This window comes from Pistacia vera, unplaced genomic scaffold (assembly GCF_008641045.1).
Source record: "Pistacia vera cultivar Batoury unplaced genomic scaffold, PisVer_v2 Contig292, whole genome shotgun sequence".
In the NCBI taxonomy this organism is placed as follows: Eukaryota; Viridiplantae; Streptophyta; class Magnoliopsida; order Sapindales; family Anacardiaceae; genus Pistacia; species Pistacia vera.
The window spans coordinates 1,042,607-1,058,512 of record NW_022196104.1 but is presented as its reverse complement, the minus strand read 5'-3'; the positions used below and the strand labels follow the sequence as shown (position 1 = coordinate 1,058,512).

General features: G+C 36.2%; 4 protein-coding genes across 6 annotated transcripts; 3 read left to right on the top strand and 1 right to left on the bottom strand.

Moving 5' to 3' along the window:
- On the top strand, positions 1 to 5,423 carry LOC116134980 (elongation factor 1-alpha-like). Its single transcript, XM_031420664.1, has 11 exons — positions 1 to 69; positions 239 to 364; positions 463 to 569; positions 982 to 1,140; positions 2,540 to 3,012; positions 3,114 to 3,224; positions 3,328 to 3,815; positions 3,974 to 4,139; positions 4,727 to 4,966; positions 5,063 to 5,197; positions 5,292 to 5,423. Exons 3-11 carry the CDS (start codon positions 467 to 469, stop codon positions 5,421 to 5,423), a joined length of 2,007 nt encoding a protein of 668 aa, XP_031276524.1. The 5' UTR covers positions 1 to 69; positions 239 to 364; positions 463 to 466.
- Positions 5,424 to 5,572: 149 nt separating this feature from the next.
- LOC116134937 (HBS1-like protein) lies at positions 5,573 to 8,758 on the top strand. The gene is given in 8 exon segments (XM_031420615.1): positions 5,573 to 5,576; positions 5,673 to 6,145; positions 6,247 to 6,357; positions 6,461 to 6,948; positions 7,107 to 7,272; positions 7,860 to 8,099; positions 8,197 to 8,331; positions 8,426 to 8,758. Coding segments are annotated over 8 exon segments (1,749 nt in total). The 3' UTR covers positions 8,558 to 8,758.
- Positions 8,759 to 9,238: 480 nt separating this feature from the next.
- On the top strand, positions 9,239 to 12,637 carry LOC116134836. 3 transcript variants are annotated; one of them, XM_031420483.1, is made up of 4 exons: positions 9,239 to 9,393; positions 10,305 to 11,374; positions 12,213 to 12,249; positions 12,329 to 12,637. In XM_031420483.1, exons 2-3 carry the CDS (start codon positions 10,476 to 10,478, stop codon positions 12,247 to 12,249), a joined length of 936 nt encoding a protein of 311 aa, XP_031276343.1. In that variant the 5' UTR covers positions 9,239 to 9,393; positions 10,305 to 10,475; the 3' UTR covers positions 12,329 to 12,637. The 3 variants fall into 3 exon arrangements, with proteins under 3 accessions (XP_031276343.1, XP_031276346.1, XP_031276345.1); XM_031420485.1 differs by having other exon boundaries at positions 9,241 to 9,393; positions 10,299 to 11,374; XM_031420486.1 differs by lacking the exon at positions 12,213 to 12,249.
- Positions 12,638 to 12,797: 160 nt separating this feature from the next.
- On the bottom strand, positions 12,798 to 15,487 carry LOC116134835 (cytoplasmic 60S subunit biogenesis factor REI1 homolog 1). Its single transcript, XM_031420482.1, has 5 exons — positions 15,197 to 15,487; positions 13,998 to 14,576; positions 13,717 to 13,886; positions 13,342 to 13,557; positions 12,798 to 13,174 (listed from the first exon to the last, which is right to left on the bottom strand). Exons 1-5 carry the CDS (start codon positions 15,299 to 15,301, stop codon positions 13,015 to 13,017), a joined length of 1,230 nt encoding a protein of 409 aa, XP_031276342.1. The 5' UTR covers positions 15,302 to 15,487; the 3' UTR covers positions 12,798 to 13,014.
- Between the last annotated feature and the right edge of the window lie 419 nt (positions 15,488 to 15,906).

Genomic DNA, 15,906 nt, shown 5'->3' with positions numbered 1-15,906 from the left:
TCTTTACACATCAGAAAGAAAGAAAGAACAGAAGCAATCTCCATTACTCGTATCCGCCGTTTCTCCGGGGTAATTTTTTTTTAATTTTTTTAATAAAAAATTTCTGACTATTTCTTTTCTCTCAGAACGCGAAAATAATTCAAATTTAATTTATGAATCTCCTAATTTTGTTCCCAAACACAATTTTCTCGCCACCGTTTTGGCTTCCTTCACCAAATCACTCTGTGTTTACAAACAGCTGCATACTTTCGTGTGGGAGAAAGAACATGCTCTGAACTAAGAGGCCGTTGATCTTATCATTAAACAAACTTTTCATTCGCCATGAGTTGTTAAATCAGTACTAAATTCTCTCGGTATCTGCAAGGCATGTACTTCTAGTTCAAGTTCTTCGCACTTTAGGTCTTTGAATTTCTTATGGTATGTCGATGCATTTCTAATTCAGTTATTATTTTATCTTATTAGGACAATGCCTCGGAAAATTAACTACGGAGCTGATGATTACGATGACGGCTACGATGATTATGAAGATTATGACGACCATGATTACGACTATGATGTGGAGGGAAACGGTTAGAATCTCTGTTACTATGCTAAAATACTAACATTTACCAAATATGCTTTGTATGTTTGATGTTCTGTTGTGTGCAATTCATAATTTTGTGCACTTTTTCATTGAATTTTTTTACTAATAAAATGTTAAACGTTATTAGTTGCCATAACCAGATAATTACACGCTGGGATTATAACATTTCGCTTTTTTAGTTATGTGTATTATTGGGGTTAGTCGTTTGGAGCATCCAGTTTTCAGTCTCTTCATAATGTTGCTTCTTTGTTCGGTTATACGGTGGTAGCGGGTTAGACCCTTAGTTCATCAATTGCAAAGTTTTATTGTAAGATAGTAATTTGGAGTTTTATGAATGTGGTGCTGATATGGGTGTTTCTTTATTTTACCAACTTCTTGATTTTGATTTGCTGAAACAGGCGAAGCACCTGAGTCTAAGCAAGAAACTTCCAAGTCTGGAATTTGGCGCTGCTCTATTTGTACTTATGATAATGATGAGGGCATGCCTGCATGTGATATTTGTGGAGTTCTCCGTACTCCTCTGGTTAAAGTTTCAGGCAACAATAGTAACACAACAGGTATGTGTATTGTTCTCTCATAATAATTTGCTTTTTAATTTGTTTTTCTTGAACCAGAACTAGTCACTTAGACACTTAATGGATCGATTTTCATCTTCTTATCTTCTGTGTGACAAAGACCCAGGTTTTCCCCCGACTTTTGTTTTTGGCTTCTTTGACAAATTATGACATTAGTATTAGAGAGGTTTGACATCAACCTTCTTGGCTGACTTTACTATCATTTTATTGAGGTCAAAATGTGGCAATTTGCATCTGTTTTAGGTTTTGAATTGGACATCTTTGCTAGTGTCCTTGCTGCACAATTTTCCTTCAGTTGGTTGTTCTTTATATAGAGTAGATCTCTTTCGTGCAGTTGGCAGCACGTGCAAAAGTTCTGGGAAATTATGACATAGTAGTATTAGACATGTTTTGACATCAACTTTGTTGGCTGACTTCACTATCATTTTTTGAGGACAAAATGTGGCAAGTTTGCATCTGTTTTAGGTTATGAATTGGACATCTTTGATAGTGTCCCTGTTGCACAATTTTCATTCAGTTGGTTGTTCCTTTATATAGAGTAGATCTCTTTCATGCAGTTGGCGGCATATGCAAAAATTCTGGAGCATCCATGATGGCCAAGTCTCTTTTTGCATCATTGCCGCATCGGACGCCCAAAAAGGCTGTAGTAGGTCAACAGCAGAATGATGATGTTGTGACAGAAGAGTGCAATTACTTCCACAAGATTGGGAATATCAAAGGAAATTTTCATGAATTCCATGAGGCTTTTAGTTCCCATAGCCACTCCAAAATCAAAATAGGTCTGCACATGTCTTAGAATAGGATTTGGAGTTGTAGCTTTGGAGATTTAACATAACCTTTGTTTGGTTATAACACTTCGTTATGAGTATAATAAGTTTTACTGTTGTCCAGTGGCTGTCTATCTGCTTCTTGAAATTCTGACTAGATTCTATGTCTGATTTCTGTCCTTACATATGTTGATGATACAGCCCCTTTTAAGTTTGATGTCCCATCACCAGATGATTTGGTTTCTGAGGGATTGCGTTCCTCCAAAATGGGTTAGAAAGGTATTCTTTACTGGTTATGCTTTTGATGTCTCTAGAAGTCCATTTAAAAAAAAATCAAACCACAAATGCTGTTATATTTATACCTAGGAAACAGTAGGATCTCTTTTTTGTATTTGAAGCATTTAGATATATATCTTTGTTTCATGATTGTCATTTATTGGCAGTACTTGATTCTTGAGTTTTTTGTGATTGTGTGTGCATTTGTACCTTATAATTCTGTTGTCTTGCTAGCTATAGTAAGCCAGATTGATGCATTCTAGTGAAAGAATTTTATCAGTGCTTTCTTTTTGCTTGATTTTAACTGTATCATACTGCTGTATTGTCTTGAACTGTAGGCAATCTTCTAGACACGAAATCTTCCAGAGTTTCCTCCAGTTTCTCTGAGAAAAATGGTGCAGTTGATAAATTAAGTGCCAAAAAATCTGATAGTGCCAAAGCATTAGTGCCAAAAGACAAGCAAGATACCATGAATAATAGAAAATATTCGAAAAATGAAGTAGTACAAGTAAGCACTAGAAGTTCAGATAGCTCTTCTACTGTAATGTCAAAAGACAGTCATGGCAGTCATTCTAATGATGCAGTTAGCATCTGTTTAAGTGATGCACATGATAGCAGTGGTTCTTCAACTAATATAGCTCAACTACAAAGTGGTCCCAGTAATACAAAGAACTCATCATTGTCTCTTAAATCTGGAAGCTCATCTAGTGTTAATGCTAGAAGAAAGAATTCAAATACACAGTATAAGCCTGAAAAATGGATGCTTCCTGACAATACAGGAGATAGATTGACTCAACTAAATCTTGCAATAGTAAGTCAACCACTGAATTTTTGTCTTTTGTTACAAGAAATCGAGCTTTCAGTTTTTTATTTAGTCATATCTGTGATGCTTACTTACCTGATATCATCTAGGTTGGCCATGTTGATTCGGGAAAATCAACACTCTCAGGTAGACTGCTGTTTCTTCTCGGACGAATATCTCAAAAAGAAATGCACAAATATGAAAAAGAAGCCAAATTACAGGTATCTCATAGTGACTTTGTTTGTTTGTGTGGCATATTTGCATGCATTAGTGCTGTTCATACTTGTTTTTGATGGATTAATGTAGTGTTTATAATTCAATCAGGGCAAAGGATCCTTTGCTTACGCTTGGGCATTGGACGAGAGCACTGAAGAAAGGGAACGGGGAATTACTATGACTGTCGCTGTTGCATATTTTGATTCCAAAAAATATCATGTTGTTGTGCTTGACTCCCCTGGCCATAAGGATTTTGTTCCAAACATGATATCTGGAGCAACACAATCTGATGCTGCAATTCTTGTCATAGATGCCTCGGTCGGTTCATTTGAAGTTGGTATGGACAGTACAAAAGGGCAGACAAGGGAGCATGCACAACTCATTAGAAGTTTTGGTGTTGATCAACTTATAGTTGCCGTCAACAAGATGGATGCTGTGCAATATTCCAAAGATCGGTTTGAATCAATAAAACTACAACTTGGAACATTTCTTCGTTCTTGTAATTTTAAGGATTCCTCCGTGTCATGGATTCCATTGAGTGCCATTGAAAATCAAAATTTGGTGGCAGCTCCTTCTGATGTTCAGCTTTCATCTTGGTGAGTTATGATTACACTCTAAAATACATTCAATATATGACTGATGAGGGTAATGGGTTTCTCTTGTCACTGCTTTGAAGAGACTTCTGTTGGATTGCTTTTCATAAATTTCTGCTGATGTCACAAAGGTTGAAATCTGACTAGGTATGCTGTTGCAGGTATCAGGGGCCCTGTCTGTTGGATGCAATTGATTCTTTACAACCTCCTGCTAGAGATTTTTCAAAGCCTCTAATTATGCCCATATGTGATGTTGTTAAATTACAGCATGGGCATGTGTGTGCCTGTGGTAAATTGGAGGCTGGAGCTCTTCGAAGTGGAATGAAGGTATGCCTTTCTTTGATGGTAGATGTGATTGATTGAACCTTTATGTTGTTGTTTCCAAATAAATAGGTTGATATCTGTTTTAAATTTTTGGTTTCTAGTCAAGTGTCATATCTAAAGCTTTACAAAACATATTCTGTATATGATAAGTTTTTATGTTGGTGGTATCATTCTTCAGCATGATTTTTAACTTTGATTCTTCTCTTATGTTATATAAAAGGAATAGAAACCTCCTCTCTTAAAAACTTTTGAGTTTGAAGATATACTCATATACACTACAGAATCTTTTCTTCAGATAGATTTGCCTTTGCCTCATTATTTGTAAGTGTTCTATTTCCAAGATGTAGAGCTTGCAGTCACCATCCTGCATATAGTGATTGGGCAAGTGGTGTCAAATTATTCAGTATGTGGTTTTTAAAATAGCTATTGGATAAAGAATGACTCATTTGTTTTAGTTGCTTTTAATATTAGTTCTTTGCTGTCTGAGTTTGCTCACTAATGTGAATTTTTTTCCTCCAATAGATGTGCCATTTGTAACTATTGTTGCCTTTTTTAAACTATAAACTATACCATTGTGTCTGAAATTCTAGGTCTTAGTCATGCCATCTGGAGATATAGGCACTGTGCATTCCCTAGATCGTGACTCTCAGGCTTGTGCCGTTGCAAGAGCTGGAGATAGTGTAGGTGTCAGTCTTCAAGGTATTGATGTAAGCCATGTGATGGCTGGAGGTGTGTTATGCCACCCTGATTTCCCTGTCGCAATTTCAACACATTTGGAGCTGAGGGTGCTTGTTTTGGATTTTGCAGCTCCTATTTTAATTGGTTCTCAGGTAAAGCTTTTGCTTCATTAAGATTTTCACTATCTTTTGCTGGACAATGTTATTGCTTTGACAAATATCATCTGATCATCTGATTGGAATAATCAGTTGGAATTTCATATACACCATGCAAAGGAGGTTGCAAGAATTGTAAAGATAGTGTCATTACTTGATACAAAGACCGGAAAAGTTACAAAAAAAGCACCCCGCTGTCTTACTGCAAAGCAGAGTGCAGTAGTTGAGGTGAATAATATATAATTTTGCTGGCTTAGTTGGAAATATTAACCTAGAAGCAAGACAAGATTTGTTTTGACCTTTGTATATCCTCTACTTTCAGGTAGCTTTGCAAGGACCAGTCTGTGTGGAGGAGTTCTCAAACTGTAGAGCTCTCGGTAGAGTGTTTCTAAGAGCTTTAGGAAGAACTATTGCTGTAGGCATTGTAACCCGTATAATTGAGGATCAAGCCTAATTTTGCTTTTGAAGTATTTAACAGTCAAAAGCAGCGGGGCTCTGAGTTTCCATCTGCGGTGTTGTATTATCTATTTAATGTGCATTTTAGGATAGTAGCCTTCGGCTTTTGTATTAGTAATAGCTTTAGCTTTGGTCCCGCATGGAATAATGTGTAAAATTTGATTGATTCTTTGTCTTTATTATTGCCAAGTTGGGTGGCTGAGGTCTAAATAACTGTATCATACTGCTGTATTGTCTTGAACTGTAGGCAATCTTCTAGACACGAAATCTTCCAGAGTTTCCTCCAGTTTCTCTGAGAAAAATGGTGCAGTTGATAAATTAAGTGCCAAAAAATCTGATAGTGCCAAAGCATTAGTGCCAAAAGACAAGCAAGATACCATGAATAATAGAAAATATTCGAAGAATGAAGTAGTACAAGTAAGCACTAGAAGTTCAGATAGCTCTTCTACTGTAATGTCAAAAGACAGACATGGCAGTCATTCTAGTGATGCAGTTAGCATCTGTTTAAGTGATGCACATGATAGCAGTGGTTCTTCAACTAATATAGCTCAACTACAAAGTGGTCCCAGTAATACAAAGAACTCGTCATTGTCTCTTAAATCTGGAAGCTCATCTAGTGTTAATGCTAGAAGAAAGAATTCAAATACACAGTATAAGCCTGAAAAATGGATGCTTCCTGACAATACAGGAGATAGATTGACTCAACTAAATCTTGCAATAGTAAGTCAACCACTGAATTTTTGTCTTTTGTTACAAGAAATCGAGCTTTCAGTTTTTTATTTAGTCATATCTGTGATGCTTACTTACCTGATATCATCTAGGTTGGCCATGTTGATTCGGGAAAATCAACACTCTCAGGTAGACTGCTGTTTCTTCTCGGACGAATATCTCAAAAAGAAATGCACAAATATGAAAAAGAAGCCAAATTACAGGTATCTCATAGTGACTTTGTTTGTTTGTGTGGCATATTTGCATGCATTATTGCTGTTCATACTTGTTTTTGATGGATTAATGTAGTGTTTATAATTCAATCAGGGCAAAGGATCCTTTGCTTACGCTTGGGCATTGGACGAGAGCACTGAAGAAAGGGAACGGGGAATTACTATGACTGTCGCTGTTGCATATTTTGATTCCAAAAAATAACATGTTGTTGTGCTTGACTCCCCTGGCCATAAGGATTTTGTTCCAAACATGATATCTGGAGCAACACAATCTGATGCTGCAATTCTTGTCATAGATGCCTCGGTCGGTTCATTTGAAGTTGGTATGGACAGTACAAAAGGGCAGACAAGGGAGCATGCACAACTCATTAGAAGTTTTGGTGTTGATCAACTTATAGTTGCCGTCAACAAGATGGATGCTGTGCAATATTCCAAAGATCGGTTTGAATCAATAAAACTACAACTTGGAACATTTCTTCGTTCTTGTAAATTTAAGGATTCCTCCGTGTCATGGATTCCATTGAGTGCCATTGAAAATCAAAATTTGGTGGCAGCTCCTTCTGATGTTCAGCTTTCATCTTGGTGAGTAATGATTACACTCTAAAATACATTCAATATATGACTGATGAGGGTAATGGGTTTCTCTTGTCACTGCTTTGAAGGGACTTCTGTTGGATTGCTTTTCATAAATTTCTGCTGATGTCACAAAGGTTGAAATCTGACTAGGTATGCTGTTGCAGGTATCAGGGGCCCTGTCTGTTGGATGCAATTGATTCTTTACAACCTCCTGCTAGAGATTTTTCAAAGCCTCTAATTATGCCCATATGTGATGTTGTTAAATTACAGCATGGGCATGTGTCTGCCTGTGGTAAATTGGAGGCTGGAGCTCTTCGAAGTGGAATGAAGGTATGCCTTTATTTGATGGTAGATGTGATTGATTGAACCTTTATTTTGTTGTTTCCAAATAAATAGGTTGATATCTGTTTTAAATTTTTGGTTTCTAGTCAAGTGTCATATCTAAAGCTTTACAAAACATATTCTGTATATGATAAGTTTTTATGTAAGTGGTATCATTCTTCAGCATGATTTTTAACTTTGATTCTTCTCTTATCTTATATAAAAGGAATAGAAACCTCCTCTCTTAAAAACTTTTGAGTTTGAAGATATACTCATATACACTACAGAATCTTTTCTTCAGATAGATTTGCCTTTGCTGCATTATTTGTAAGTGTTCTATTTCCAAGATGTAGAGCTTGCAGTCACCATCCTGCATATAGTGATTGGGCAAGTGGTGTCAAATTATTCAGTATGTGGTTTTTAAAATAGCTATTGGATAAAGAATGACTCATTTGTTTTAGTTGCTTTTAATATTAGTTCTTTGCTGTCTGAGTTTGCTCGCTAATGTGAATTTTTTTCCTCCAATAGATGTGCCATTTGTAACTATTGTTGCCTTTTTTAAACTATAAACTATACCATTGTGTCTGAAATTCTAGGTCTTAGTCATGCCATCTGGAGATATAGGCACTGTGCATTCCCTAGATCGTGACTCTCAGGCTTGTGCCGTTGCAAGAGCTGGAGATAGTGTAGGTGTCAGTCTTCAAGGTATTGATGTAAGCCATGTGATGGCTGGAGGTGTGTTATGCCACCCTGATTTCCCTGTCGCAATTTCAACACATTTGGAGCTGAGGGTGCTTGTTTTGGATTTTGCAGCTCCTATTTTAATTGGTTCTCAGGTAAAGCTTTTGCTTCATTAAGATTTTCACTAATCTTTTGCTGGACAATGTTATTGCTTTGATAAATATCATCTGATCATCTGATTGGAATAATCAGTTGGAATTTCATATACACCACGCAAAGGAGGTTGCAAGAATTGTAAAGATAGTGTCATTACTTGATACAAAGACCGGAAAAGTTACAAAAAAGGCACCCCGCTGTCTTACTGCAAAGCAGAGTGCAGTAGTTGAGGTGAATAATATATAATTTTGCTGGCTTAGTTGGAAATGTTAACCTAGAAGCAAGACAAGATTTGTTTTGACCTTTGTATATCCTCTACTTTCAGGTAGCTTTGCAAGGACCAGTCTGTGTGGAGGAGTTCTCAAACTGTAGAGCTCTCGGTAGAGTTTTTCTAAGAGCTTTAGGAAGAACTATTGCTGTAGGCATTGTAACCCGTATAATTGAGGATCAATTATAGTCTGAGTTTCCATCTGCGGTGTTGTATTATCTATTTAATGTGCATTTTAGGATAGTAGCCTTCAGCTTTTGTATTAGTAATAGCTTTAGCTTTGGTCCCGCATGGAATAATATGTAAAATTTGATTGATTCTTTGTCTTTATTATTGCCAAGTTGGGTGGCTGAGGTCTAAATAAACACTATTCTCCCCTTTTTTGCATTATTATTTGTACTCCCGACATTCATTCACCTTCCCCTGCTATTTCAATTTGGCACGCCAAGCCATTTTTCTGCCATGTGGGTCTCGGTCTCAATTATATTTTGTACCCAAAAGTTAAAGGAGTAAATAACAAATATATATAAAAAATTATTTGGTTTGACTTTTTACCCATCCAATCACAAAGGGGTTGACTGGAAATGCTCAAGAAAATAATAAAATTCTTGTAAAATAATACCAAAATTGGTGGGCAAACTAACAAATGTGAAAGAGGATTTGGACTTCAATCCGAATACAACGTGGAAGAATGAACTAATACGTAATACCGTAATGTATTGGTCTCGCAAATGGTCAAAGTACAGAAAGGGTAATTTCGTGATTTGAAAAAAAGATGTGACTTTACATATTTTATCTTTATTTTAGAAAAAGAAACAAATACGAGAATATAATAATCTATTAAATAATAAAAAAGTATATATATAATTACATTATACAGAAGACCAAAGGAAAGAGAAGCTACCTACTACGAAAACTGACCTAAACACATACACAAAACTCAACAATAGACACACAGCAAAGACGTCTCTCTATCTCTTTGCTCTTATCTCCATCTGGGTTTTTCAAAAATTTTCGTTTCTAAGGTGATTCTGCTTTCAATTTCATTCCTTTGATTGCTGATTTATTGATTTTACAGCTACGGTTTTGGTTTGTTTTTGGTTTTACCGGATCCCTTTTCGACTGATTTCCCATGATTTTTTATTTTTCAATCTTGATGTTTCTTGGCAATATAGCGATGGCTTATTTTTGTTCGCCACGGTATTGGGTTACTTTTATTTTTATTTTTTTTAAAGATTATTTTCGATGACTTTTGTGATTACGTCTATTTGGATTGATCAATTTGTTTATCAGTGTCAATTTTGATGGTTTTATATGCGTATAACTTGTTGGAATCTTGGAGTGTGTTATAGAAAGCATAGAGATTGACTTTTATTATGTGTTTTCTGTTTTGTTTAATCAGTTGATTAAGGTTTAAATGATGCAATTCTAAAGTGTTCAGATGATAGGCGCATAATTTTATTTTTTGTGTGATGATTGTTGTTTGGGTTTTTGGTTCTTTTCCTTTTTTGAATTTCAAGTTCTGACTTGTTCAAACAGTTGTAAACATGTTATATATTGATTGAAAATGTTCTCTCTGTTTGGTTGCTGGAATAAATTGACGCCAGGCAAGGAAAATGTTCTCTCTGTTAGCTTTTGTTGTATGTTGTTCAGTTTTTCATACATGTTATTTGACTATGGTTTTTGAGAAATGAATTAAGGGTCCTGGAGTTTTAATGCAGCCGCCAAGTGCTAAGCCACTTTGATGAACAATTAAAATGGATTAGCATCCTATATTAGGGCAAAGCAAATTATATGCTATTTACTCATTAGAATTCATAAGTTCTAGTTTCTTGTGCTTTTGATCTTATATTCCAAAGAGCATAGAAGTGTTAATTCCTTGTGCACTTCACTCGTTGTTTTATTTCTGCCTAACTTGTTTTACAGTTAGATGCAGTTACGTTGGATGGCATGGTATAATAGACCGATGATTGTTCTACTGTCATAACCTGGAGCTGGTTGGTTTATGCTTTGAATTTTCAATAAGTTTCTGTTAATTGGATCTACGTTTCTTTTCTGGGAGGAAAGTGCATATCATGTGCTTCTGGGTTTTTGTGTAATTAATAGTATGGCCTTTGAACGTTTTCGTGGGAGGGGGCGCCAACTGAATGCCTCCGACATTGAGGATGTTCAGTTGAATACCAATTGGAATGATGTGATTTGCCCAATATGCTTGGATTTCCCTCACAATGGTGTACTTCTCCAATGTTCATCTTATGAAAAAGGATGTCGTGCTTTTGTGTGTGACACAGATCATTTGCACTCAAATTGTTTGGACCGTTTCAAAAATGCCTATGGTATGTCACCCCCATCAACTTCTGATGTAAACCCCACGACAGACATTCAACCAGTGGCATCAGAGGGTAGTTGCAGACCAGCTTGTCCCTTGTGTAGAGGTGAAGTCACAGGGTGGGTGGTTGTTGATAAGGTCCGTACAATTCTGAATGAGAAGAAGCGTGGTTGTGAGGAGGACCGATGTTCTTTTACTGGAACCTACATGGAACTACAAAAACATGCTCAACTAGAGCACCCCCATTCCCGTCCTTCAAAAATTGATCCTGCTCGGCAGCTTGATTGGGAAAATTTCCAGCAGTCGTCTGAGATCATTGATGTTTTGAGCACAATCCATTCAGAAGTACCACGTGGGGTGGTTTTGGGAGACTATGTTATTGAATATGGGGATGATGACACCGGAGATGAATTTGAAGACTTCCCTGGTGATGAGGGCAACTGGTGGACCTCCTGCATCTTGTATCAGGTATTTGATAACTTAAGGAATGCTAGAAACAGAAGGAGATCAAGAGTCAGTGATACTAGAAGAGGAAGTCGCCGCCTGAGTTATGATACTTCTAACTCTGATGAAGGTTCCGTGACGTCTGTAGAATTTGCAGAGTATAGAATAGATGAGACAGATGATGAGTTTGTGAGTACAAGTGGCCCTTCCAGAGGTAGCTCTGGTTATCGCAGGTCAGTGGTGTTTATTTCTACTTCCTATTTCTTATTTTTACTATTTCATATTATTATAAATAGCTTCATAATTTCCATTCATAAGTTTGATTTTATACCATAGCTATCTATCAATCTCTTTGTGATTAAAATTTTGGGAAATTGAAATGGCCCAAATTTGTGGGTCCACATGTTGTTAAGCATCTTATGGAGACTTGTTTGAGTTACCATCGAAGATATTGTATTTTCAAATTGTTGAGCTGACTTAAGAACAGAAAACGCAGAAAAAAAAAAAAAAAAAAGATATGGGTAATATAGAGCTCTGAGGATTAAAAGTGACAACTTAACGACATGTGATCTGGATGTAGAGTATATAATGTATAGTTTGCCTTCTGATTTACCAGTTAAATACTGGTAATAAGATGTAAAGGTTGTAGGGGTAGATTATGTAAAGTTTGCCTTCTGATTTACCAGTTAAATACTGGTAATAAGATGTACAGGTTGTTGGGGTAGGCTGCAGCAATCAGCAAGTGCTATTTTCTTTAAAATTGTTGGCCTCGGAGAATAATTTATAATCACTAGTTATTTGTCTAGATGATTTTCTCAATAGGTGAAGTTTGTTTTCAGCATATGCAATCTTATATGGTGTGGTAAGTCGGTGTGGTTGGAATGGAGTTTGATGCATGTGTATATGGTGACCATGATAATGAGGGAGGCATGCAATTCAAATCTGTATTATCAATGTCTCATGTTCGCCGAAAAAATATTTGAACTTATTTTATTTCGTTGCCTAATTTTCTTTGTAAGTGATGCATTGCCTTTCTTTCTAAGTGATGCATTGCCTTCCTGTATTTCACAGTTCACGGAGACGTCGATCCCGCTTCTATGACAATTAGGTATTTTGCACTGTCAAATCTTCTTGATTGTTTGAACTTATGTAGTAACTTTTAACAGTTTCTTTGTGGTTCTCTGCAGTGCCAGAATAGAAAAATGAAAGCAAATGATCAAAAGAGAAGGGTTTCGTGATGATGATCCTTGGGAGTAGAAAGCACTACTGGGATACTAAATCCAATTAGCATTCAAACATGTAAAAGCTACATCTGTGACATATTCTGTTACATATTTGTGCTGGACATGAATTTCAAACTCTAGAATTCCAAGTGGTTCTGCTTTGACCACTTCTGTTTCCGAAATCTTCTTGCTTTTATGTTTGCTTAGATACTAATTTGTCTCTAACCATTTTGTTCACATTATTCGGTTTATAAACTTTTAGAACTTTATACAGATGATGACTCAAACAAAAGCAGTGATCAGTAATCTCCATTATATCAGTATTTCTGGCTGTAAAGGGCTTTACATATTCTGTTTCCGATTGGCGTATTCAACAGAAAAAACAGACGCAAAGTCGAACCAGCTGACATTATTTAATAATATGTTCGCCGAATTTGGTTTAGAAACAAAAGATAGTATTAATTAAGGTGTAGATAGACACCATTAAGTGGTCTGATATATGACAAATAACAGCATAGAAATATTTGGCAAAACCCGTAAACAGGTATTTTCCAACCGAGATAACCTAAAGCTTACAATGTTAAAAAACATGAATAGTTAACAGAAGGTCCTCAGACATATAACCTCTCCATCAAAATCACTAGTTTGGGCTAGTACGGGACATTCTTGGGCAGGTTTCGGATGACATTACTCTTCATACCAATCTTTGTCCGCATGGCCTCTACCCCTGATCTATTCATCTCCTTTATCACCTTCATTCTCACCATTTGCTCCCTTGATTGTACAGTTGCTAACCCCATGCTCCTGTACCTGTAATAAAAAACCATTTCTCTTTCACCATATAATTGTAGCTAACTTTATTTTTGACATTTTATACCTATTTGTATTTTGTAGTTGAAGAAAAGGGAATTTGTTTTTCAGATTTCCATCCTATTGTCATTGCAAAGAGCACGTTAAGCAAAAGATCAGAAGCAAACCTTGAGGCCAGTGCAGCTGTGATGGCCATATTATTTGCAGGTGTTGGGCGTGGCTTCTGGCGATAATAGCGCAAATATTCACGGGAACCAAAAGTTTTAGTTGCCACCCTATTATCTGTTCTTCTGGTGATGATAAGTTCAGACCCACCACCAAGTTCTACAGTGTTGCCCATATCACTAGATGAGATCAACTGTTTACCGTCCTCATCCATGTAACTGTTAAACAATGATAAAGTAAAGATGTTAACATATATAGAACAGGGCATGAACTTGTTCAAATAAAAAAACAAACAAACAACCTACAAACTGCAAAAGGAAAAAGAAATATAAATGCAAAAGGATAGGTTAACTAAAGTGGAAAAATGAGAAAACAACCTGCTGCTATAATCATAGAACTCTTCTAACTCTGCCTCCTCATCTTCACCACCATCACCATAATGCACTTTGCAATGACTTTTTGCTTGCATATGCTTCCTAACTGCTTCCAAGCCGTTAAAAGGATGGCACCTGTCATTGCAGTACAAACACATGAAGTCCCTCTTTACCTGTAAAAAAGAAGAAGCATGTAAGTGAAACTAAATTGTGGTTTATGAAAAAGTAAATTTGTTAACCAATATTATACAAATAAAGAACATAATATAACCCATAATCACTACCTTAAGACCAAGATAAGTAAGCAGGCCTCTAGGATCCCTCAGATACTCAACATCAGGAATGAAGAAACCATGATGCTTGTGCATGTGAACCATGCAGCTCTCAATCGTCTCATGCTCAAGATCACACAGGAAGCAGCAAGATGGATCAAACTCCTCGAAGTCCTTATCTTCATCCTCCATGACATCATCAGAGGTGGATCCCACATTCAAATTAGTCAGGGACTTTGCAGCCTCACCAACCAATTCTTCTTCTGAATCAATCTCCTCCCATTCATCTTCACTTTCTTCGCTTTCTTCATTGTCAGCCTCTCTTCGAGGAGGAGGCTTATTTACAGCACGACGCGGATGTGGCTTAATTATTACCTTCTCACTGTCTTCATCATTCATTCCTTGAGAAGCCCGCATGATGTGGCTTTTTGATTGAAGATGCTGTGCATGAGCCTTGGAACTTCTATACCCCTTTCCACAAAGCCCACAACTATAAAGCATCGGAGTTTCACTCAACTTATTCTTCTCTTGAACAAGGGCTGATTGTCTAGCCAGAAATAACGCTTCTGTCACTCCTGGAACCCCAGCTACCTAATTTATTTACAAAAGAAAATTATTAATTTTACATTCATTAACTAGGGCTCATTTGGTTGGTTCCGAAAGTAATTTTATATAAAAAAAATGAGTTGTATCTAAATAATTTTAATATCTGGTAATGTAAGTTTCAGATTTAAAACCTAAACAACCCTTTTTTTTTTTTTTTTTTGGGTTTTCTAATTTTACACTAGGTTTTAGGATTCATTCAAAAATCAATTTTTGGGAACACTTCAGTCTATTTCAATCAACGTGTGTGTTATCATAAAATTTGTTCTATCACTGTATTTATATTCTCCATCACCATTTGCTTGACAGCCCAAAGGTCCTCAAACCCCCAAGCCAACCTAAATGTAATTTGTTAAGCAGCAACAAAAGACCATTATAGCAAATTCATAGACCTCACAGAGGTATAGCTTATATTTTCCCTAAAAAAATTGACATATTAGAAACAATATAAAACTAAACAAGATACAACCTTTAAATCATAAAATTCCAGCATCCAAAATTTCCAAACATAACTACTTGAATCATCTTTCAGTTAATCAAGTGTTTTTATTTTTATTTTTCTCTTCTAAAACAATAATAAAAATGAAAAACTAAGGAAGCAAAAGGACCTTGCGTTTGAGATTGTAGCGATGCCAATCGGACTTGTAATGAAGCTTCTGTTCGGTGTCATCGCTGAATTCTTTGTTACAAGCATTACAGGTTAGTCCTGGCATTTCTTTCTCCTTCCGATATTTGATTGCACACAACAAAATTGGTGGGGAACTCAAAACACGACCCTGCGTTTAGATATTTATACGACTCAATACGACGGCTCGTAGACGGTGAGACGTGAGACGGTGAATATTTATGATTATGATGAATGAATAAACGAGTTTCCAGCAGTTGCTTGCGCAACCCCGACGGCACAATATTATACCCCCATTACCCGTGAACCGACCCGATTTATTATTAGGTTTGTGTCCTTTACGTTTTTAGTATTGGGCTTAGTTTTTTGAACTTTAGCCCACATTCTGAGGAGGGCCCAAATCTACGGCCTTTATTTTTTTTCCTGGGTAAAATTTTTTTTTTTTCCAAATAATTAATAATGATTTGTTATTTTTTTATTTGTTATTATTATTTTTTTAAATATCTGAGGTATCTATGGAACCTGTCTAATCCTCGGGGCCACATAATAATCTAAAAACCTAATGAACCAAGATAATTATATAAATGTGATACGTATTTCTTATGCGATTCGAACAGAAGACCTATCGGTAACACCTAATGGAACAATTATCTGTAATAAATTTTTCTTTAAATTTGATATAAATATATGTAT